This window comes from Podarcis pityusensis (genome assembly GCF_964106645.2).
Source record: "Podarcis pityusensis genome assembly, chromosome: 2".
Taxonomy (NCBI): Eukaryota; Metazoa; Chordata; class Lepidosauria; order Squamata; family Lacertidae; genus Podarcis; species Podarcis pityusensis.
The window spans coordinates 8,451,555-8,475,519 of NC_138029.1; the positions used below are offsets into that span (position 1 = coordinate 8,451,555).

Below are 23,965 nucleotides of genomic sequence, written 5' to 3' on the forward strand. Positions count from 1 at the left end.
TACCGAAGTAAGTTTGAAAATGTCTAGGACAAAAATTCAGAAGACAAAGTAGAGGCTGAATAGGATTTCCGGTGTCCAAGACACATAGCTGAATATTCTGCTGGGTACACACTGGGAGGGACAAAAGGCTGTCAGAAGCAATATGTGAACACATATGTGCACAGTTGTTTGACCTGCTTCATTCATAAAACCGCTGTGAGATCTACAGATGGAGGGTGGCATACAAATTTAGTAAAAAATTATGGCCAGCTTTACATGGCACTGAAACCTAGACATTTTAAATGCAAACAGCCCCATCTCTGTTCTGCATGAAGACAGAAGTCAGAGTTATAACCAAGCCTAGACTGCAGCAGTGTTAGGAGTAGGAATGTACGGATGTCTCCAGGGCCAGATTTAGGTTTGATGAGGCCCTAAGCTACTGAAGGTAATGGGGCCCTTCATATGCCCAGCTGTCCTTTGTCAACAACAAATTGCCGCTGTTTTTTGTGTTGAATGTATGCTATATGGTAATTTACGGACCTAATAGGTTTCTAAAGCCATTTGCACATACCAAAATATGTATTTTATCAAAGTAATTGATATAGAAATGAGCAAACCAATGATATTTTGGGAAGCATGCTAGCAGGCAGGGCCCATTACTTACATCATAGGAGTCTACACAAAACAAAACACCGTTGCTGTATGTGGGTTTTATTTTATTTGTTTTTTATCTTATATTTTGGAAATGTACATCCAGGTGTGTGTTTTTCCTTTAAATTTTTTTGGGGCCCCCAAGAGAGTGGGACCCTAAGCCAGTGGCAGAGCTTCATGTTCTGAGGCCGGAGGGCGGAGAGCAGATGGGGGCGCGGCTGGCATGTGTCCCAAGGCATGGCGTGCTACCCAAATGGGCGTGGCACCCAGCATTAGCGGGAGGCAGCTGCGATGGCACCCCACTGGGATCACGCTGCCGGGGGCGCTGCATTCCCCCCTCACTCCTCTTCCTCCGCCAGTGCCCTAAGCTATAGGCTGTTTAGCTTATACATAAATCCAGTACTGGGTGTGTCCCAGTCCACTTCCCTTTAGTATTTTCTGTTTCACGGTTATTGGTTAATTTTGCACAAGCCTTTCTTCTGTTTCTCTGTCCAACATTATGGAAATAACTTTTCTAAACATATCATAGCACTTGAGGTGGGAGAGAAATTCCATTCAGTTCATTCTATAGGCAAATCTACCAAATTTGCACTTCCCAGACCAATATGCAAATCGATGGCCTGCGGTGAAATTTTTCCTAGGGGAACAGTTAGGGCCAGAGGCGCCAGCTTGTGAGGGTGATGGGGGGGGGGTGACGTCACGTGTGTGAGCTTCCTAGGCTTTGGGAAGAAGGCACCAGGGGAACATTTAGGGCTCTAGCGTAGTTCCCCTAGTCCACTGACCGCACCCCACTGATGCAAACCAAAATACAGCTATCTTTCAGCATTTGCAGTTATCCAAATTTTGTGATACAGTTATCTAACCAAACAGTGTCTACCATATATATATATGCATGTATTAGGGGAAATGGTATCAAGGTGGCATTGTTTGTGCTTCAAGTATCTAGATTGAAGATTCTGGGCCATGAAAAACAGGGTATGAATGAAAAGGGTCAAGCAAGTGCAGTTGTTTAAATTTTTGTTGAGTAGCCAGTCATTTTAATTATTGTTATCTGATGTTTTAATGGGGTTTAAAGAGTGTACACTGCCCTGATATTTTATCAGAGGGTGGTGTATATAAATAAAAATGTGCACACATGTCTGCATGATTTGCTCATATATGTTTATATATTGTGTTCTGATAGCCTTTTGCCCCTCCCAATCTTTAAACAGAACCTTCAGCTACGTGTCTTGAAAACTGGATATTCTGTTCAGCCTTCACTTTGTCAGAGTTCATGCATTTACAGAGGGGGAGCCCTGTTGGTCTTTAGCAGCAAAATCAACTACCTTAAAGATAAAATTAATGAAGTGGCTAACGGCTCAAGGGATGCGGGTGGCAATGTGGGTTAAACCACAGAGCCTAGGACTTGCCGATCAGAAGGTTGGTGGTTCAAATCCCCACGACGGGGTGAGCTCCCGTTGCTCAGTCCCTGCTCCTGCCAACCTAGCAGTTCGAAAGCACGTCAAAGTACAAATAGATAAATAGGTATCGCTCTGGCGGGAAGGTAAACGGCATTTCCGTGCGCTGCTCTGGTTCGCCAGAAGCGGCTTAGTCATGCTGGCCACATGACCCGGAAGCTGTACGCCAGCTCCCTCGGCCAATAAAGTGAGATGAGCGCCGCAACCCCAGAGTCGGTCACGACTGGACCTAATGGTCAGGGGTCCCTTTACCTTTACCTTTAATGGCTCATCACAAAGCCATCTGCCTGGCTCTGCCTTCTGCCATGACTCTGCCTCTTGGCCCCTCCCCAAAGCTGCTAGCCTTAATTGCTATAGAGTTAACATATCCTGGGTGTAGCCATTCTTCTGTGAATGCTTCAGAACTGTGCACACATACTTCTCTCTGCATCTATACCTCTAGGCTTTAGTTCCTTTTAAAATGAAGATGAGGGGTGTGCAAAAATTCTTGTTTACTTTTCTCAGGAAATAGGTATATATGGAAGAGACAGTAATTTGAGAACTCTGCTTGGTGGCAAGCAGCTTTTTGCTACAAGTGGGCAAACCGTGGATTCCAGCCTCTGCCTTTGTTCCTTCCCAGTGAGGCAAGAGTCAGGGCAAGCAAAACTGCAACCCTCCATGTGGAAACAGTTATAAACTCCCCATAAAAGTGAGGACAAACAAAAGGGCTGAGACTGGTGGAGTTAAGCCATTTGCCTAATGGAGATTGGCTGTCACAAACCAAGGTTGTTTGGAGAAAGGCATAGGTTGGAGGAGGAGGAAGCTGGACAAAAACACCCAAAGTGTTCTGGCTTCGGAATCCTTCAAGTTAGATCTTGCCTGCCCTTCAGCCACGCAGGCATGTGTGTGTGGTTTGCTTTCTGGGATTATGATGCCTTTGAGAGTTACTGAGCTGAATCCCGTCTTTATTAGGTGCAGTCCGGGCACCCTTCCTCTGTATCATGACAGCATCAGTCATCCTATGGGTATGTGCCAGAGGTCAGGGAGCTGCTACATGTGAGAGAGAGGGAGAGAGGGAGAGAGAGAGAGAGAGAGAGAGAGAGAGAGAGAGAAGGAAAGAAAAAGGGAAGGGAGGGAGGGAGGGAGAAAAGGAGGAAGGAAGGATGGATGGATGGATGGAAGGAAGGAAGGAAGGAAGGAAGGAAGGAAGGAAGGTAGGTAGGTTTTGGATCTAGGTGGAAATAGGGAATAGCTCATGGGCAGAGCTCATTTTTTCATGCAAAAGGTCTCGGGTTCATTTCCAGATGGGATGTTAGGATTTCACCCCTCCCTACGCTGCAGTTATAGGATTGTTGGATCACATGTCTGTATGTAATGCATTTCAGCTGCTGAGTGTTAGAGCTATACAGTGGTGCCCCGCAAGACGAATGCCTCGCAAGACGAAAAACTCGCTAGACGAAAGGGTTTTTGGTTTTTTTAGCTGCTTCGCAAGACGATTTTCCCTATGGGCTTGCTTCGCAAGACGGAAACGTCTTGCAAGTTTGTTTCCTTTTTCTTAACACCGTTAATACAGTTGCGACTTGACTTCGAGGAGCAACTCATAGAACGCGGTGTGGTAGCCTTTTTTGAGGTTTTTGAAGACTTTGGTGATTTTTGAAGCTTTTCCAAAACTTTCCCGACACCGTGCTTCGCAAGACGAAAAAAACCGCAAGACGACAAAACTCGCGGAACGAATTAATTTCGTCTTGCGAGGCACCACTGTATAAGCTGAAAGGGAGATACGCTGTTAGCTCCCTACTTCCCACTGTTCTCTCACAGCGATGTTTTGTTTCAGCGATCTCTCTGAGGAAGAGAGAAAGAGGAGCCATGTTTATTTTATACTGTTTGTACTGTTATGTTTGATTTCATTACACTAAATAAGGATTAGATGTTACACCTCAAGGCTAACACTTCTATTTTGGACTCTGCTGGTCATGTGCTCATGTCCCAGGAGGCTTTGGGTCGCATCAGTGTGACGGGAGACCGGAGTGAAGAATCCTGGGCGACACTGCATTGGGGAAAGGCACAAGGCCTCGGCGTTATCTCCCAACAGGAAACACCCCTTCTTGACACCCCAGTGTGCTGATGCTGGTTAGCATAGACATTTCTGAGCAAGATGGACCAATGGGGGTGGTATGATACTAACCTGCCTTGTAGAGTTGTTGCAGGGATTACTGAGGTGTAGGGACATATTTTCCACCTTACACCATCTTCCTCACTGTGGTAAGATGTATCATATTTCTGTTTAAATTATAGTCTTAATTTCTAAACTTGCTTCTGCACATATAATGTGTGTCTGCACATTTTATGCAAAGCTGTGACCTCCTTTGCCGTCTCTCTGGGCATTGTGCTAAGGTTATCTTATGCTAAGATAATGTCGGTGAAAAGTTTTGAATATCAAAAAGTGATAAGTAATGTTAACTAATCTTATATCCATGCACAGCTGAGCTTCCAGTCCTTTGTTGCGAGCGGTAATTACATGACCTTGCATATGCATGGCAACAACTCAAGCCCGGTCTTCTTTCTGCTGTACCTAGGAACTTGAAGAGGTGATGTCACAAATCAAGGACATCTCTGTCGTGGTGGGAATTGATAACAACCGATACAACCCTGACCCTCACCGGATCGTGGAGGATGTGAGAGCTCAGTATGAAGACCTGGCTATCAGGAGCTGGGAAGAATTAGAGGCACTCACGCGAAGCAAGGTACACACCTGCTTGTCAATGAGAACTGCCCCCAAGCCCTTGATGGTGACGCCAGTCCTAATGGAAAGACACAGCAAAGGTGGAGGGCTTAAAATGCCAGAGCTGCTCAAAGAGAGAATGCAGAAATGGATGGGTGAAGAACTGAATATGAACCAACCTGATCTGCACCTCCCAGACTAATGTGTGGAGATGGGATAGTCTGAGAGCTGGTGTGGTGTAGTGGTAAAGAGCGGTAGACTCGTAATCTGGTGAACCGGGTTTGCGTCTCCACTCCTCCACATGCAGCTGCTGGGTGACCTTGGGGCAGTCACACTTCTTTGAAGTCTCTCAGCCCCACTCACCTCACAGAGTGTTTGTTGTGGGGGAGGAAGGGAAAGGAGAATGTTAGCCGCTTTGAGACTCCTTCGGGTAGTGATAAAGAGGGATATCAAATCCAAACTCCTCCTCTTCTACTACTAATACATACATATCTGATGTAGACCAGAGAGTGGGGGATTTTAGTCTAATTCCCACAAAATGATTATCTGCTCTGAAATATTAACCCACAGAGGAATTTGCTGGATGCTTTACAGCTGGCCTGACTATATTTCTCTCTTCGTAAAACATGCATATATAGTATGTTTCTTAAAAACCTGGAAAAGTAGCATGAATTTAGGCCGTTTGAATCACAACCCGAATAGCCCATGGACAGGGCTATTCTTTTAGTATATGCCCCGCACTTAGGAAAATGACAGCTGCCTGCTTCCACCATGGCACTGCATAGCTTGCAAAAATATACGGATAGGACAAGTAGCAACAACAGATAAATGGAAAGGGGTAGACCTGATTCGTCCTTGGTGGGCAGAATTGATTGCCATCTCCCAGTGATGGGAAGGAAGTAAACAGACCTCAGGAATTTGGCATGAATGGTGATACCCAGATCAAGCATGCTGAAGCAGCAAGGAAAGGGGAAGAAAATAAGGAATGAATAATGGGAAAGGGGATGTACAAGAAGAAAACAGATTTATCATTCAGTTGGGAAGGATTAGATGCTGCCACTTTGGTCAAAAGGGTAATTCTATATGTGTGTGCTAATCTCCGGGGCTCAAGAGTTCTTAGAAAGGAAGGAAGTTTTACACGGAAAGTCCCAGCGGTAATGAGTACAATCATTGTTGCAGGTTTTCTCAGAAAGGTGTCTTGTTTATGGCCCCTCCATTCCTTGATCCTCTTACTTGGTGCCCATGCGTTGCTTTGTTAACAGGAGGGTAATATATTTACATTTTCTCCTCCAGCTGAATGAAAGAGAGGTGCTATCTGCTAAGTATGGTGACCATCTGCTTCAAGACCGGAGGGTGATTGCCGAGTTAAACATACAGATCCAGAAAATGAGGTCCTGCATCGTGTCCTTGAAAAGCCAAGTAAGATGTGGCTGGTGGGAGGCGGGAAAACAAGAATGAGAGGGGGGAAACCCAAGACATATGCCAAATCAAGATTTCACAGAGATGTTGTACTCAACACACACACACACACACACACCACACACTTTGTAAAAGTGTATGCTTTTTGCTATTCTAATATTATATTCTAATTAGGTGTATATATGGCTGCAGTGCTTGACCTGTCCACATTCATGATGAAATTGATGCAATATGAACAGCTGAATGTTACAGCAACTATGAAGAAAGACAGCAGGCAAAATGGGTGTGGTCTTGGCAGTATTCATGCTAGAGGGGCCATAGCTTAGAGCACATCTTTTATATACAGAATGTCCCTGGTTCAATCCAAGGCTTCTCAAAAGCTGAGCCAAGGATGAGGAACTGTGATCTTCCTGGTGTTATTGGCCAAGAACTCCCACCGTCCCTTGACCATTGGCCTTGATGGCTAGGGCTGATGGGAGTTGAAATCCAACAGTATCTGGATTCCCTGGCTTAAACATTATTCCCCATTCCTGGCCTTAACTAACTAATACACTACAGCAGGACCGGCCTGCCCCTGAGGTAGACCAAGGCAGTTGCCTTGGGCTATGGAATCCACAGGGGAGGCACCCCTGCAGGGCATCCCACCCACCTCTACCACTGCCAGAGAAGCAAGGAGAAGCAGTGGTGGTTATTGCAAGATCTCACTGCTACTTCTCCCAAGGTGGGGGACACCTCCAGCTCCCACTGCCACAAGGGGAAGCAGCTGTGGCTTCCAGGTTCCAGCAAGATATTGTGGGCTTCTTGCGAGATCTTGATGAAAGCCACAGCTGTGTGACCCCAGGAAGTGAAGCTTTGGTGGGAGAGGGGATAGTGGCAATTGTGTTTCACCTTCCTGGTTGCCTCAGGTGGCGAAACAGGACGGGACACCCCTGCACTACAGGAATGTGGGGAAAGTGTGTGGTGTGGAGGAACATTAGTAAAATTAGTTACAATAGGATCAAAGGACAGCATTTTGCCTGCTATGTTTTGTTAACCTACTTCGCATATCTGATTTATTGCAAGCAGGCTCTTCCTGACGATCCATTTATTCAGCATTCTGATCTGCATGCACAAAGTTTACACAGTGGTTAGACTATATTCGGTCTTTATTAAGCATTCATTCTAATTAGTTTGCAGGCAATTACACGCTTATGAGGATTCACCCTGCATTTGCCTTAATTTTCTTGTTTACTCTTCTTCCTGTTAGTCATTCCTTCACCTCACACATTTCAATGCATCTCTCCATTACTTTCTAACCTTATTAAACTCTGAAGTTTTTCCAAAGTGGGTTTGTTGTGACAGGGTGACAGAGACCTTTAATCCACTTTAAATGCATAAACCCAAAGTTCTGGTATGTACTTGAATCCCTCCTGCAAAATACTGGCAGTCTGGAGGGACCCAGAGCCTGACGAATTTGTTATTGTTAATAGATGAACTTATATATGGGTGTCTCCAGACTGTCTCTCTATTGCTGGAGGGATTCAAGTGCATACCTTGAAATTTAGGTTTGTGCAATTAAGGTAGTTTCAAGCGCTCTGTCACCCTGGTGCAACAAATTCACTAAAAACAACCAGGAATGTTTTTTGCCGTTAGGAAAGCAGCAGGAGAAATACGTTGAAAAGCGTGGTATGAATGCATCATTAATGGATGGCATGCAAACAAACCCTCACGCAAATGAGGATGAATGCTCAATAAAGTCTAGCTACAGTCTAACCTCCACAGAAACTCTGGGCAAGCAAGCCAGGCTGAATGCTGAATGAACAGTTTATCTGGAACTCAATATTGTTGCTTTTCCAGCATGGTTTGGGAGTGGTTGTTCTCAAATTTCACAGCATGATTTGTTACTGACAGAATACTTCAAGTGGTAGAGCAGTCCCTCTCTTCCCACCCTTCTCTATCTCTCCATCCCTCTCACGGGAAGTGTTGTAACTTCAGACCCTAGTCTTGCAAGGGACCTAACATCCCCTGGGAGTGCCCATCTCCAGAGAGAACATACCTGTGAGTGACCCATTCAGCATTTCACTTGGGTCAAATGGAAGGCAGTGAGCAAGAGGAGAGCATGGAGCACTCCCAAGCCATGTGCCCTCATTCATCACCTTCCATGTTGCCTTCTGTTCATTCTAGTGCCTGCGTCTCGAGGAAAACATCAAAGAGGTTGGAGCGCAAGGTGAATCTGCACTCAATGATGCCAAAGCCAAACTGGCTAAGTTGGAGGAGGCTCTTCACAATGCCAGGCAGGACTTGGCTCAGCTTGTCAAGGAGTATCAAGAGCTGATGAATATCAAGCTGGCCCTGGACATAGAGATTCTTACCTACCGGAAGCTGATGGAAGGGGAAGAAATCAGGTGTGTAAACTGACTGGAAGCCACTATGTGTGTGATTTGAACAGAGGCCAGAGCTGAAAACCATTTCTGTTCAAAATTGCCCTCTGGGAACTTTGAGACTGAATGTCCTGCCTGCAGATGGTATTTGTATATTCAGCTGTTTGACATCTTAGGACATTTCATGCTTGATGTTTTTCAAGAAGGGAAACAATCAAGAAATGTCTACAGCTGCACTCCCGGGAAAGTGCAGGAAGGTTCTACGCTTTCCTTGACCTGGAGTTTGTAGCTTTTATTATTATTATTATTATTATTATTATTATTATTATTAATTTCATTATTATTTTTTTATTATTTTATTTATTATTATTTATTATTATTTATTATTATTATTTTTAATATTTTTATGTAGCTTTTGCCTAGGGGTGGCATTCAGAATGGGCCCACTGAAATGGAAAAAAAAAAATGACTAAGTTCATTCCCTTAATTTCAATGGGTCTGCTTTGAGTAAACCTTAATTAAATGCCACCCCGCCACCCCTAAGGAGCTAAGGGGCTTAGATAATAGGTTCCAGTTTCTGGCACACGACAGACATCCTGGTCTGAGATCCAGCAATGCTGGGCTACTTACCTAAAGTCATACCTCTGAAAAAGTATGTTGTAAAACATCAAACCAAATCCAAGACCTGGTTCAGAGATTAATTCCAACACACAGAGAAGAGATGCATTAACCATATGGAGGGATGTGTATCTTTGCTGCAGGGCACTGGGGCTGTGCTGATGCCCCCAACCCTGATATTATATCTCTTCCTTACTCAACTTCCAAGTGTCAAGATGAAGCCTACTTGTGTAGACCTTTATCTGGCTTGGAACCCTGATTGAGCAGGCTTCACCTATCAGATATCCTTGCTCAATGCATGAACACTGGGGGCCCAGTGTAGGTACTGGATGACCTTAAGGGCGGGCCAACTTTGCAGACCTTGTACACCTGAAGCCCCTTCACATGAGTAACATATGAAGCAAGCTTCTAAGTGTTTGGAACTCTGAGGGTTCCTAATCCACCAGCATTCTACACATGTAGCAATGATGACTCCTATTCACATCCCAGACTTTTTAACCAAACTGTTGAACTCTACTTCTTTAGATGTTTTTCTTCTTCTGTAGCTTACCTCATTACCTTTTCCCTTCACAGCATGGAGTCCCCACAGCCTGCTGTCATTAGCAGAATCTACTCCATGCCAAAGCACTGTAAGTTTATTTTTGTTGTTGTTTGATTGATTATCAGCTATGCTCATTATTCTGAATAGCATCCTACATTTGACCAAGTCTTTCTAAAAGCTGAAAAGGAGATTGAGCTAAGAAGAAGCAGCAAGAAGGACTTTGGGCACCTGCCCAAGGTCCAGGTCCTTGCAGGAGGCCCACTATCAACACCTAAGGCATTCAGGCCCTGTTGCTCCTCCCGCTCGCTGTCACTGCTTGTTTACCTGCCCTCTAGATGCATGCAATTATTGACAAGACAGAGCAGATAGAGCAGCACCCTCCAGTTGCCTTGCTCTCTCCACCTGAGTGGGTGATTAGACTGGGCCCAAATGGAAAAAGAACAGCAGTTAAGAAAGTGGGGACAGTAACAAGGAGGTGGTGAGCCCACTCAGGGAGGTCCTACTAAGGTCTTCTTGCCCAAGCACCCTCCCCCCAAAAATAAAAAGCCTGGAGCCAGCACTAGAGGGATGCTTTAGACTCAAATACGTAAGTGGAATGTCCTTCAAAATGAGAAACACTACAGTAAAAGTGCGGGGACGTAAGTGGTGCTGTGGTCTAAACCACTGAGCCTTGGGCTTGCCGATCAAAAGGTTGGCGGTTCAAATTCCCGTGACGGGGTGAGCTCCCATTGATCAGTCCCTGCTCCTGCCAACCTAGCAGTTTGAAAGCACGCCAAAATGTGCAAGTAGATAAATAGGTACCGCTCCGGCGGGAAGGTAAACGGCGTTTCCATGTGCTGCTCTTGTGTCGGTGTTCCATTGCACCAGAAGTGGCTTAGTCCTGCTGGCCACCTGACCCGGAAAAACTGCCTGTGGAGCAGGCAAACGCCGGCTCTCTCGGCTTGTAAAGCAAGATGAGCACCGGACCTCCAGAGTTGTTCATGACCGGACTTAACTGTCAGGGGTCCCTTTACCTTTACAGTAAAAGTATAAGAGAAACCTCCCAAAACTGCAACCATCCTCTCTGTTTTTCCTTCACAGCTTCATCAAACACCAACATCACAACCACCTCACATGCGGCAAGCATAGCAAATGAAGTTTCAACAGATAACATGAACCGTAGCAGAAGCAGTTTGGAAAGTGGACTTTCTAGAAGTCACAGTGGTGGAAGCAGAGGGTTTTCCAATGATGATTTCTCTAGAAGCCATAGCAATAGAAGTGGAGGTCCTTCAGAGGGTATCTCAGAGGCTTCAAGAAGTCATAGCAGTATCCGCAAAGGTACCTTGGAGAGTAGTACTTCTAGAAGCAGTAGCAGAAGTGGAAATTTTGCAGACATTGAAGACACCATGAATAGCAGTGTTTCTAGAAGTCAAGGTCATGGAAGTGGGAGTTATAGAAGTCACAGTAACAGGAGTGGAGATAACCTAGAAGGCAACCTCTCTAGAAGCCAAAGCAACAGAAGTGTTGGTTTGACTGACAGTGTATTCGCTAGAACCGACAGTGGCGCAAGTGAAGGTGTCCAAGCGGACAACTATTCTAGAAGCCAAAGCAGCAGAAGTGGAGACTTAGCAGATAAAGTTTTTGCTAGAACTCATAGTGGTGAGAGTGAAGGTGTCTCAGGGGGCAGCCTTTCTAGAAGCTATAGTGGTACCAGTGCATCCTATGTGGAAGGTGGCCTTTCTAGAAGCGAAAGTAATGAAAATGAAATCCATGGAAACTATGGAAGTGAAGCATGTGTTGAGCCTAGTGTTTACAGAATGAACAGTGCTGAAGACGGTGGGGTCCCAGTGGGTGGCATATCTAGAAACAATAGCAGGGCAAGCAGTTATGCCTCTGGTGGTAGCCTTTCTAGAATCCAGAATGATAGTAGCCATGGAAGTGAAGGGTATGCTGAGCCTATTGTTTCTAGAACCAACAGTGCTGAAGATGGTGGAGTCCCAGTGGGTGGTGTATCTAGAAGCAATAGCAAGGCAAGCAGCTATGCCTCTGGTGGTAGCCTTTCTAGAAACGAGAGTGATGTTAGCCATGGAAGTGAAGGGTATGCTGAGCCTATTGTTTCTAGAACCAACAGTGCTGAAGATGGTGGAGTCCCAGTGGGTGGAGTATCTAGAAGCAATAGCCGGGCAAGCAGCTATGCCTCTGGTGGTAGCCTTTCTAGAAACGAGAGTGATGTTAGCCATGGAAGTGAAGGGTATGCTGAGCCTATTGTTTCTAGAACCAACAGTGCTGAAGATGGTGGAGTCCCAGTGGGTGGCATATCTAGAAGCAATAGCAGGGCAAGCAGCTATGCCTCTGGTGGTAGCCTTTCTAGAAACGAGAGTGATGTTAGCCGTGGAAGTGAAGGATATGCTGAGCCTACTGTTTCTAGAACCAACAGTGCTGAAGATAGTGGAGTCCCGGTGGGTAGCATATCTAGAAGTCATAGTGGGGCAAGCAGCTACATCTCGGTTAACAGCCCTTCTAGAAGCTACAGTGATGAAAAGGAAGCCCATGACGGCTCTGCTGAGTCTGTGGTTTCCAGAACCAACAGCGCTGAAGATGGTGGCATTCCAGTTGGTGGAGTTTCTAGAAGCAGCAGCCAGGCCAGCAGAGATGGCTCACAGGGTGGTTCTTTTAGAAGCAGAAGTGGAGGCTTTGCAGACACTGTCTTTACTAGAGCCCGCACTGAAGGTAGACAAGAGGGCAACCTTTCTAGATGCTCCAGTGGTACTAATGCAACCTTTATAGAACGTAGTGCTTCTGGAAGTCATAGCAGTGGAGGCAGAGGCACCTCAGAGGGTAGTCTTTCCAGAAGCCAAAGCAGCAACAGTGGAAGATTTGTAGGTGGTGGCCTTTCAAGAGACCACAGCAGTGAAAGCAAAGAAAGTCATAGCGATAGAAGTGGAAGGTTGGTAGATGATCACAGTTATAGTGAGGCCCATAACGTTATCTTAGAGTCTGGTCTTTGTAGAAGTACAGAAGCCAAAGGCGATAGTTTTGCTAGAAGTCACAGCGGCGAGAGTGGAAGCCCTGTGGAGACATCTACTCCTATTTGGATTCACAGAAGAAGTGGAGATGCTATAGAGCCAAGCTTTTCTAGAAGCCACAGTGGAGAAAGTGGGAGCTTTAAACCAGCTGATTTTTATAGAAGCTCCAGTGAAGTTAGCAGAGGCGCCTCAGAGGCTAGTCTATCTAGAAGCAGCAGCAAGGAAACTGAAAATATCCCAGAGGGCACAGTTTCTAGAAGCTACAGCTATAGATGTGCAGTTATTTCACCCCCTAATTTGTCCAGAACTGAAAGCGAAGATGCTCCAGAAAGCAGTCTGTCTCGAAGCCACAGCTCTGAAAAAGAAAATGTGCCAGAAGTTGGTCTCTCTAGAAGCTACAGCAGCAGAAGTGAAGAGGCCCTAGTAGATAACCTGTGCATAAGCCACAGTGGTGGACATGAAGGCTTCCCAGAGAGTGGACCTTTGGTGGAGAGAGGCCTTTCCAGATCCCAGAGTGATGAGCCAGCAATTGGAATCCCTGTCTGTATGGTCTATGAATTTAGCACTGATGAGCACCACCACCTTCCAGCTGGTGAAATATGCTACTATGTTGAGTCTGGCTCTATGGAGTAAGTGTCCTAGGAGCACATGACTGGGATCCAGATACCTTCTTCTAGAAGCCTCATTCCATCCATTGACTCATGGTCCACAGATGGAAATCCACATTAAGCCTTAAATTACTGAGGTTAACAGTTGGAAATCGGACTCCTACAGGTGGCAACGACCTTGTCTCTTAGGGTTTGTGGGGGTCAAGTTCACAGAGTAGTATTCTCTGTGGTGAGGGAAAACTAGTATTGGAGTTATAATATCAGCATTACCTATTAGAAGAACCTAGAAGCCAACAGGATCGTCTTTTGACTTGTATTATAAACAGTGCCCTTTCTACCTTCTTTCTTTTACTTATACTCAAAAAAATTAATATGTAGATTAAATTATTTCTGGGCTTTTTGAAATACAAGTGGTGCTCAGCAAGGGATTTGTGTGTGTGTGTGTGAAATGCAACCAGTGGGGACATTTCACTGCTCCTCTTCTGGCTGCTTTTAGGGACACCATTTTGAGTTTATCTGCAGGATTCTTAAAGGCAGAGCATTTCCCCCCCAGTTCCTCAGAAGGCTCTGGCAAACTAAAATATGTATCTCACAAGTCAGGTCATGGTTGGGCCTCGTCTTGCTAAAACTGTGTTAAACACTTGCTTTTTTAATAGGCCCATGCTACACTTCATATACTTCAGCTGCCAAAGTTTTTTTTGCTTGTGAGCTATTCCAAGACTCTTGCATACAGATAAGCACATGTCACATGGGGTCTTAACTTGTCCCCATCTGGACAAGACCCGGTCTATAACAGATGTAGAATTTAGTTCTTCCATCCCAGTTCTTCAGAGTACCTGCCAGTTGCATGAGACAATAGCACAAACTCTTATTCCCTTATGCTCCTGAAGCAGAATGTGAGCATATACAATCTCCAGGTTAGATGCCACGAAACTCCTGGTGCAAAATAGATGCTAAATGATGCAAAATTAGTGTTTGTAACCATGCTACCATTAGGAAGACAGTGGTACCTCTGGTTATGAACTTAATTCGTTCCGGAGGTCCGTTCTTAACCTGAAACCGTTCTTAACCTGAGGTACCACTTTAGCTAATGGGGCCTCCAGTTGCCACCGCACCGCCGGCACGTGATTTATGTTCTCATCCTGGGGCAAAGTTCTTAACCCGAGGTACTACTTCCAGGTTAGCGGAGTCTGTAACCAGAGGTGTTTGTAACCCGAGGTACCACTGTAGCTGGTAAGGAATTTCCCGTTTGTATTTGCTTTGAGAGAGCACCATAAGAGCCAGATAAAAAGTAAGTGCACCTCAGTGATTTTTAGCATAAATTCTGGGCTAACTGCCTACCCAAACATAGTCACATGCAGCATGTTGTAGATTCAGGGAACTATGGAGTAGGTAGGTGGGCAGAACTTTGCATGTTCATATAAGCTTAGATAGGTGTTGGTGTAATGACTATAGATAGGTGTTGGTGTAGTGTTTCTTTTCTGTATCAGCAAGTTGTAGAGCTGAACATGTGTACTCAGATCCAGGGACTGTGGAGTCCAGTGATTAGAGACTGAGCAATTAACTTAAGCCTCATTGTGTACTTCAGCTGCGCTGCTGCTACAATGGCGCCATTCCATTGCCCCTCTATTTCTGCTTATGGATTAGACAAAGTGATGGAAACTGATCATAACTAAGCCTGGAACCCTGTGCATCCTTACCTGGCAGTAAGACCCAGTGGGACTTACTCATGAGTAGGCATACATAAGATTGCACTTGCAAATAGAGAAGAATATATTCTTTTTTAAAAAAAGAAAAAGAAAAAACCCAAACAAATTAAAAACAATATGCACATGATAGTTAAGCCTAGTTGGTCAAGGAGGAAAATATTTAGGCAGTGATTACTAACTCAGAAGAGTAATGACAAGAAAACTGAGAACAATGTGGAAAGTTACTGGGGGGGGGGGAGAGGGAGAGAGAGGGAGAGAGAGAGAGAGAGAAGGCAGGGGACTGACTGTGGAATGTGAAGTGAGGATTTTCTCCAAAGAAAGAGAAAATGGGACCTTTCAAGTTTGCCTTGATCACAGGTCAAGGACATGAGCCCTGAATTGTATTGGCCTATTTCTCAGGTGAGGGTTTTGCTGCAGGTGTACACATTGCATATGGAAGTCAGCTGTTAAAGTTAAAGACAAATAGCAGATCTGAGGTTAGGTGCTATTCTCGTAGGATATTTATTAGTATTTGCTGAGATGATACCATTAGCATTACTCATATATTTGTATAACTTATTTTGGTTCTTCTTAACTTAATGCTTAGTTTTTCCTTTGTTTGCAACTAAATATATAACCTATAGGGGAGCATTTCTACACATTGGGGTCAAACTTTGCCATCAACCTGCACTCCTGCAACCTTATTGGTATTGGATCTTGATAGGCTTTGTGCCACAGCCCATAATGGGAATATATAGGTGAACAGGCCAATGAGACCACAATTGATTTTCCCCAATGGAAAATTTCTAGGTCAGTGAAGACACCAATCTCACACCATGTTGCGGAAGGGAAACATAGTTAATACATACGTTGCATATTTTCTGCTCTAAGAGGAGTTGGATAGATGCAACAGCTTACTAAAACGAGGATGTTGAGCTCCAGTGCTGGGCAGTTTTTAAAGCACACTAGGCTGGAGACTAGGGAGTTAAAATTTCACAGCCACTGACCCGTGCAGTGAAATCTGTTCATCTAAAGGTAACACAGCCAGATTTGGGTTTATCAAAATTTTAAACTGGGTCTCTCTTCATCACCACTAAGTTCGAGAACCATCACAATAACCAGATGGCAACTTAAAGCAGATGAGATTTCTGATTCTTTGACTTTGTTCTAACTTGTGCAAATTTCTGTGGGCAAGGTATTAGTTACTTGGGAAGCCTGGTCCATAAGGTTGCATGATGCTGTTGAAGAAAAGATCCTCTTTGTTTATTTCTGTTGCGTTGTATTAAAACATGGCTGTGTTAATAAAAGTACTGAGCTATTTAAAAACAAGGTATAAGAAGTGTCATTCATTCCTCGAAAAACACCTGATTCCTATACCAAACATCTGCTCTTACATTTCAGCAGCAAAATTCCAGGCCCACTGACTGCTCCATAGAACCCACACTTTGGATATCTAAAGCAAGTTACCATTAAGCTTTTATGTTCAGCTCACAAAGTACTTCAGCACTACCTAATACAAAAGATCCTTGTGTGTTGGGTTTGCCAAATGTCCCCTTTTTAATTTTTTAAAGAAAAAAACAGATACTTTAAAATTAGGGAGGGTCATATAAAGTGTGTGTGTTCCACAGAAGACAATATACAAGACTCTGCATAAGACTCTGAAAAGATGACATGCCTACTTCTCTGGAAGGAACTAATATAAGTTACTGAGGCTTGTGATCCTCACCTACTTGAATTATATTTATTACTCTATTTATTACAATCAAATTTCTAGACACCATATAAAGTCCACATAAAAGTCCTAGCTTCCTAGCCAGTTATCAAAGGGTGAAAGCAAGGATAAGAAGCATGGGCAAGGCAGCACAATATCACCACACGGTACTTTTGCTAAAATGCACAAAATTCAAAATGTGTGTTCAATATCTTCTTCTTCTTTGGCGATCCCTCATAGCCGAGTAAGATTGTCTTCCATAAACACAGTTTTAACAGTGAGTCCGTAAGTGACTATGGAGGCCAATTCTGGATCCACACGTCCTGTCACAGGAGGTTTCTGGGCAGGAGTTGATCACGGTGAGGGTTTGCCAAGCATGCCTTCCACTTAGCATGTTTCTCCCTTTCGTCCTGACTTCAAGCATCTTCAAAGCCCATGATATCTTTGGTAAAGGCTATTCTCCCATTGGAGCACTCACAGGCCAGTGTTTCCCAGTTGTTGGTGTTTATACTACATTTTTTTTAGATTTGCCTTGAGAGAGTCTTTAAACCTCTTTTGTTAACCACCAGCATTACGCTTTCCATTTTTAAGTTCAGAATAGAGTACAGTGGTACCTCAGGTTAAGTACTTAATTTGTTCCAGAGGTCCGTTCTTAACCTGAAACTGTTCTTAACCTGAAGCACCACTTTAGCTAATGGGGCCTCCTGCTACTGCCGCGCTGCCAGAGCATGATTTCTGTTCTCATCCTGAAGCAAAGTTCTTAACCTGAGGTACTATTTCTGGGTTAGCGGAGTCTGTAACCTGAAGCGTATGTAACCTGAAGCATATGTAACCCGAGGTACCACTGTAGTTGCTTTGGAAGACGATAATCAGGCATCTACACAACAGGACACCCAATGGGCGTTTCTGTCCATGGCACTGCCCTCTACCTTTTTATTGTATTTAGGATATAATTTACCCCCTGACAGTTCAATCCACTGAGGTGGAAAAAAATGTTACTACTTCCCATATACAATTCTATTCACTCCTATGGAGTGCAGGGGGGGGGGGAGGGGTGCTGCCATCCTCTTAGGAACATAGGAAGATTCCTTACGCTGAATTGGAAGTCAGCCCATTGGTCCATGTACAGTGGTACCTCGGGTTACATATGCTTCAGGTTACAGACGCTTCAGGTTACAGACTCCATTAACCCAGAAATATTACCTCGGGTTAAGTACTTTGCTTCAGGATGAGAACAGAAATCGTGCTCCAGCGGCGCGGTGGCAGCGGGAGGCCCCATTAGCTAAAGTGGTGCTTCAGGTTAAGAACAGTTTCAGGTTAAGTACGGACCTCCAGAACAAATTAAGTACTTAACCCGAGGTACCACTGTACTGTCTCCGGTTAACAGGCAGGGTTTCAGGCCAGGAACACTCCCAGCCATACCTGGAGGTGGTGAGGATTAAAATTGAGACTTTCTGCATTCAAAGGATATGCTCTACTATTTGACCTACAGCCCTTCCACCGATTCCTGACACAGGGTGGTCGACTCTCTCTGGCAGTGATGTTCCTGGGATGCAGAATGAATATCCACACAGAACACTATAAACTTCCAGGAGTCCTTGCTAAACGGAAACCCTTCCGTTGTGCATATTTAACCACCCTGCATAATAATGGCCATTTTGCCTGTTCAATAGTTTCTCCATGGCAGTAGCAAGCAAAACATCTCATTCCCTTGCTTTCCTAGTTCATCCCACGTAAACTGAGAAAAGTCAAAATGTCAAGTTTTTGGCTGTCTTTAGAAAACAAACATCATCATCCAAGGATCAGGCTTTAGTTATTCGACCGCAATGTGTATTCTTAGTCACCATAAAATGCAGATACTCGTCTGCAGGGCAAACAACTTTTGACAGATTAACATTGTGATAGGAGTATTTCCAAATGGAAATAGCGAGGCAAACAAGGTGCGTCAAAACAGCAATAAGAGGCTCTCCAGAAGTGACTCACCAAAGAATTGCCTTCATGCTTCAAGCCACTATGGGGAAAGTTTTGAGCCAGCCCTGGATGGTTTGCATTCTGTTCAGGGAAGGTAAGTGAGCCTGAGCTGCTGCCCTGAAGCATTCTGGGAAGAGATCTTGTAGCCCCTTTTGGAAGAGAGCCGGGCAGTAGTTCACATACATAGACAGGAGGACACCTAGACCTTTAATTATCTATTTTTTGTTTGAGATTTGGGCCATCTTCTTGCGGGACAGGAACTTTCTGTTGTTCAAGAAAGGAGGTAAAATATTGCTGGTACTTCATAGCAAACATCAGGGTTTTTTAAACCGGCAGATAATAATAATAATAATAATAATAATAATAATAATAATAATTTATTATTTGTACCCCGCCCATCTGGCTAGGTTTCCCCAGCCACTCTGGGTGGCTTCCACAGAGACCAAAAATACACTAAAATGTCACACATTAAAAACTTCCCTAACCAGGGCTGCCTTAAAATGTCTTCTGAATGTCAGGTAGTTGTTTATCGCTTTGACATCTGATGGGAGGGCGTTCCACAGGGCGGGCACCAATACCGAGAAGGCCCTCTGCCTGGTTCCCTGTAGCTTTGCTTCTCGCAATGAGGGAACTGCCAGAAGGCCCTCAGCGCTGGACCTCAGTGTCCGGGCAGAACGATGGGGGTGGAGACGCTCCTTCAGGTATACTGGGCCGAGGCCGTTTAAGGCTTTAAAGGTCAACACCAACACTTTGAATTGTGCTCGGAAACGCACTGGGTACGTAGATGGAGAGCAGCAAATGTAGAAACAATTGTGTTGTTTAGATGAGCAGTGAAATTACCCTAAATTGATACTGGGGACATCAGATGATGGAGAAAGGGACAGGTTTAAACATACTCACAAGCACACTCAATTCTGCCCCTTACATAAATCCATAGTTGCCACTGATCTGTAAGGAGTAACGTATATGGCAGCCTTTCTCAAACTTGGGTCCCCAGATGCTGTTGGACTACAACTCCCATCATCCTTAGCTGCCAGGACCAGTCACCAGGGATGATGGGAGTAGTAGCCCAACAACATCTGGGGAACCAAGTTTGAGAGAGGCTAGTGCATGGGTAACAATAGTTGACTGAGGGGAGCCTCAGTCATCCAGCGGATCCCACCAAACATTGACTTAGCTATATCCCTTTATTTTCCTCCAATAGAATGGGTACCATTTACTTCTATGAAAAAATAAAGCATTATGCCTGGAGGTAGCAGTTGTGGTGGGATCAAAAGTGCCCCTCTACCCCTGGGTAGTCTGGCCTGTACACAAGGGGAAGGGTCTTGCACACAAAAGAGAGAGATAATTGAATACAGGCTTTTCCCTTACCCTAAGAGCCCTCTTGACAGAGTTACAATCTATCTGTTTCTAGGCCAGCTGAACGTGGATGTTTCTGGATGGAAGTTGAATAATGCAGGCAAGCTGCTGAAATATCACAAATGGTTCATTGGCAATGGGGGCTGGGGGTTTTTAAGTAAAACTGAAATGTAGTGAATTTTCCCCAGAAAGGGAAAATCTAAATTAAAGGGTGGGTACTGTTCACGTGGGTGGCGCTGTGGGTTAAACCACAGAGCCTAGGACTTGCCGATCAGAAGGTCGGTGGTTCGAATCCCCACAACGGGGTGAGCTCCCATTGTTCAGTCCCTGCTCCTGCCAACCTAGCAGTTTGGAAGCACATTCAAAGTGCAAGTAGATAACTAGGTACCGCTCCGGCGGGAAGGTAAACGGCGTTTCCGTGCGCTGCTCTAGTTCGCCAGAAGCGGCTTAGTCATGCTGGCCACATGACCAGCTTTACGCCGGCTCCCTCGGCCAATAAAGCGAGATGAGGGCCGCAACCCCAGAGTTGGTCACGACTGAACCTAATGGTCAGGGGTCCCTTTATCTTTTACTGTTCAGCACTTTGAAGCCAACAATGTATAAATGTTGCAAAAAAATAATGTGGACATAAGGAGCACCCGTCCCATAATAAATACTTGTCCAGAAGCACCCTAGGTGGAATGCATAATAAGAGCATCACACATAAATAGCCCAATCCCAAAATTGCATCCATACATTCTCCCTACTAATGCAAATAGCAGCTTGAGGAAGAGGGGTGATTTTCATCAGGAAGCCAGTATGGGTCTCTTTAAAAAGCCTTCCCTATTGCTATGTGCCCGATTTGAATGGAGTATTTGTGCATGTGTGTGTGTGTGCGCACAGATGATTCTAGCCTGGCCAAAAGATGAATGAAAGGGTGGTGAGGCCCAGCTGAGAATGTCTCCCTTCAACACACTTTTCATTCATTCATTCATTCATTCATTCATTCATTCATTCGTTATGCAAGAGTAGGTGGATCAAACAAAGGGGGGAGCCTATGGGCTCATATTTCCCTTGAAGAATATTGCGAGGAAGAAGACCACCCTAAAGATAAAGGTAAAGGGACCCCTGACTGTTAGGTCCAGTCGTGAATGACTCTGGGGTTGCGTCGCTCATCTCGCTTTATTGGCCGAGGGAGCCGGCGTACAGCTTCCGGGTCATGTGGCCAGCATGACTAAGCCGCTTCTGGCTAACCAGAACAGTGCACGGAAACGCCGTTTACCTTCCCACCAGAGTTATCTACTTGCACTTTGACATGCTTTCGAACTGCTAGGTTGGCAGGAGCTGGGACCGAGCAACAGGAACCAGTCACGGGAATTCGAACCGCCGACCTTCTGATTGGCAAGCCCTAGGCTCTGTGGTTTAGACCACCCTACTCCTTCATAAAATTAAAAAATGTGGATGTCTGGACACTTCTTCAGTCAGCAGAAAAAATTTCTCCTGGGCTCCCTCTGCCTGGCTTGTTTACCCACTGCTGTACACAACTAAGTCCAGAGGGGTACACAGTAGGGATTCTGGGTACAAAAGAGGGCAAACTTTTGCATCTTTAATGGTTGTAGAGTTGGGGGAGCTTTGTCATGCTAGCATACACAGAAAATATTAGAAGGAAGGGCAGAGGAGGAGTCTGTGCTCATTGAAGCAACCGCTTACTGCTCCCTTTACCAAAGGTTCACACACACCGCACGTTATACAGTGGTACCTCGGGTTACATACGCTTCAGGTTGTATACGCTTCAGGTTACAGACTCTGCTAACCCAGAAATAGTACCTCGGGTTAAGAACTTTGTTTCAGGATGAGAACAGAAATCGTGTAGCGGCGGCACAGCAACAGAAGGAGGCCCCATTAGCTAAAGTGGTGCTTCAGGTTAAGAACAGTTTCAGGTTAAGTACAGACCTCCAGAACAAATTAACCCGAGGTACCACTGTATAAAGTGTGCCAGTCCTCTCCTCACCCACCCTGCCATACACCTCAGCCTATGGGAATGAAAATTTGCATGTATCTACAGTGCCCTCTAGCCTTGAGAAGTGGGAATTCGCTCCCTTCCAACAGCGAACAATGCAGGACTTGTCTTGTCGAGACACTTCCTGAAATGAAAAGGGGCATGAAAGCAGGAGGATTAGAGGCTAAGCTCTGAATAGCATCTCTGTAGACTGAGAGGTGGGGCCAAGGAACTGGAGTGAGAGGGAGGGAGGGCTGGTGATGCTTTCACAAATCAAACAAGTGAATTATTGGGAAGCTGGGAGGGGGGGAGGGAGCAGGGGACACGTTTTAATTTGGCACCAGATAGGCAAGCTAAATATTTGAACTAGTTTAGCAGAGCAGGACTGGGGCCAATATTGAAATGAAAAATAGCAGTTGGCTGTAGACAAGGGGGGCAGGTTGCTAGCAAGGCATGCAGGGCTGCTTCTCATAGCATTGCTGTGAGCTGTCCAGGTATGTTCTCCTCATTCCAGCTCCCAGCAGTCCTTGAGGCCTGTATGAGTCACTGTTTACCTCCTAGCTGTTACCACACAGAGAAGCTGGGCAGGCCATAGCAACCTGGCAGCTAGGACGGAACTGAGATGCGAGCAGGCGCGGTATTCACTCGTTGCCCTGCATGCGATTAAAATGGTGTGGGGCAAAGAGGTGCCATCGCTGCTATCATATTCTTTGCTGGCTCAGCATGTGCATGAGGAATGACCAAAGCAAAGAGCTTGTTCTACATCGGTAGTGCAACGGGAAGGGGTTTAAATCATAGGGGGAACCTACACGTAGAGAGCAAGGGACGCGGGTGGCGCTGTCGGTTAAACCACAGAGCCTAGGACTTGCCGATCAGAAGGTCGGCGGTTTGAATCCCCGCGACGGGGTGAGCTCCCTTTGCTTGGTCCCTACTCCTGCCAACCTAGCAGTTCCATACCACTTCAAAGTGCCAGTAGATAAATAGGTACCGATCCGGCAGGAAGGTAAACAGCGTTTCCGTGTGCTGCTTTGGTTTGCCAGAAGCGGCTTAGTCATGCTGGCCACATGACCTGGAAGCTGTCTGCGGACAAACGCTGGCTCCCTCAGCCTATAGAGTGAGATGAGCACACAACCCCAGAGTCGGTCATGACTGGACCTAATGGTCAGGAGTCCTTTACCTTTACACGTAGAGAGCAGGGCTGCAGGGCTGCATTTGCAAAGCAGTTCAGTTTAAGCAGGGCGGGGAGACTGCAGGAGCCACGGTGCTCTCAGTCCTGAAGTTGGCTAATGAAGGAGAGAAAGGGTCCATTGGCAAGGAGAAATTGGGGGGCAAAGCTTAAGCTTTTCTCTGCCAGCCAAGTCCCATTAAACACACACACACATTCTTCCCAATCTACTCCCCAGTCCCCCAATGCTCCAAGACCAGAAATAAACCCAGATCGGAGGCAAAAAATCCTTTTGCTCACCAAGTCTGCCTTCAAATTGCCCTCCAGCTCATTACTGTTGAGAAGCACCAGAAAAAACTGACTTCTACCAGGTCCCACTTATTTCTCCACCTGGCCCAGTATTGTCAGCTCTGACAAGCTTTCCAAGGCCTATCTCATTAGCTGAACCCTTATTCTTTTACATGGAGATGGCATGGATTAAACCTAGGGGTTTGGGCATGCACTCCACCACTTAGAGTGGTGAGAGACAGTGTGGGGCAGTGGTTAAGAGCGGTAGACTCGTAATCTGGTGAACTGGGTTCGCGTCTCCGCTCCTCCACATGCAGCTGCTGGGTGACCTTGGGCTAGTCTCTCAGCCCCACTCACCTCACAGAGTGTTTGTTCTGGGGGAGGAAGGGAAAGGAGAATGTTAGCCACTTTGAGATTCCTTAAAGGTAATGGGACCCCTGACCATTAGGTCCAGTCATGACCGACT

General features: G+C 45.4%; 1 protein-coding gene and 1 long non-coding RNA gene across 2 annotated transcripts in view; one reads left to right on the plus strand and one right to left on the minus strand.

The window, feature by feature from the left end:
* The window catches only part of LOC308470849 (uncharacterized protein), a 44,115-nt gene extending 27,759 nt beyond the window's left edge, over positions 1-16,356 (plus strand). Inside the window, exons 5-9 of the mRNA XM_080994401.1 lie at positions 4,643-4,810; positions 6,082-6,207; positions 8,371-8,591; positions 9,759-9,814; positions 10,807-16,356. Coding sequence (XP_080850527.1) covers positions 4,643-4,810; positions 6,082-6,207; positions 8,371-8,591; positions 9,759-9,814; positions 10,807-13,364 — 3,129 coding nt within the window. The 3' untranslated portion in view covers positions 13,365-16,356. The remainder of the gene's footprint in view (positions 1-4,642; positions 4,811-6,081; positions 6,208-8,370; positions 8,592-9,758; positions 9,815-10,806) is intronic.
* Positions 16,357-16,777: 421 nt separating this feature from the next.
* LOC308471255 lies at positions 16,778-20,390 on the minus strand. Its single transcript, XR_013982846.1, has 2 exons — positions 20,081-20,390; positions 16,778-18,858 (listed from the first exon to the last, which is right to left on the minus strand). It is a non-coding gene; the product is annotated as an uncharacterized lncRNA (long non-coding RNA).
* Between the last annotated feature and the right edge of the window lie 3,575 nt (positions 20,391-23,965).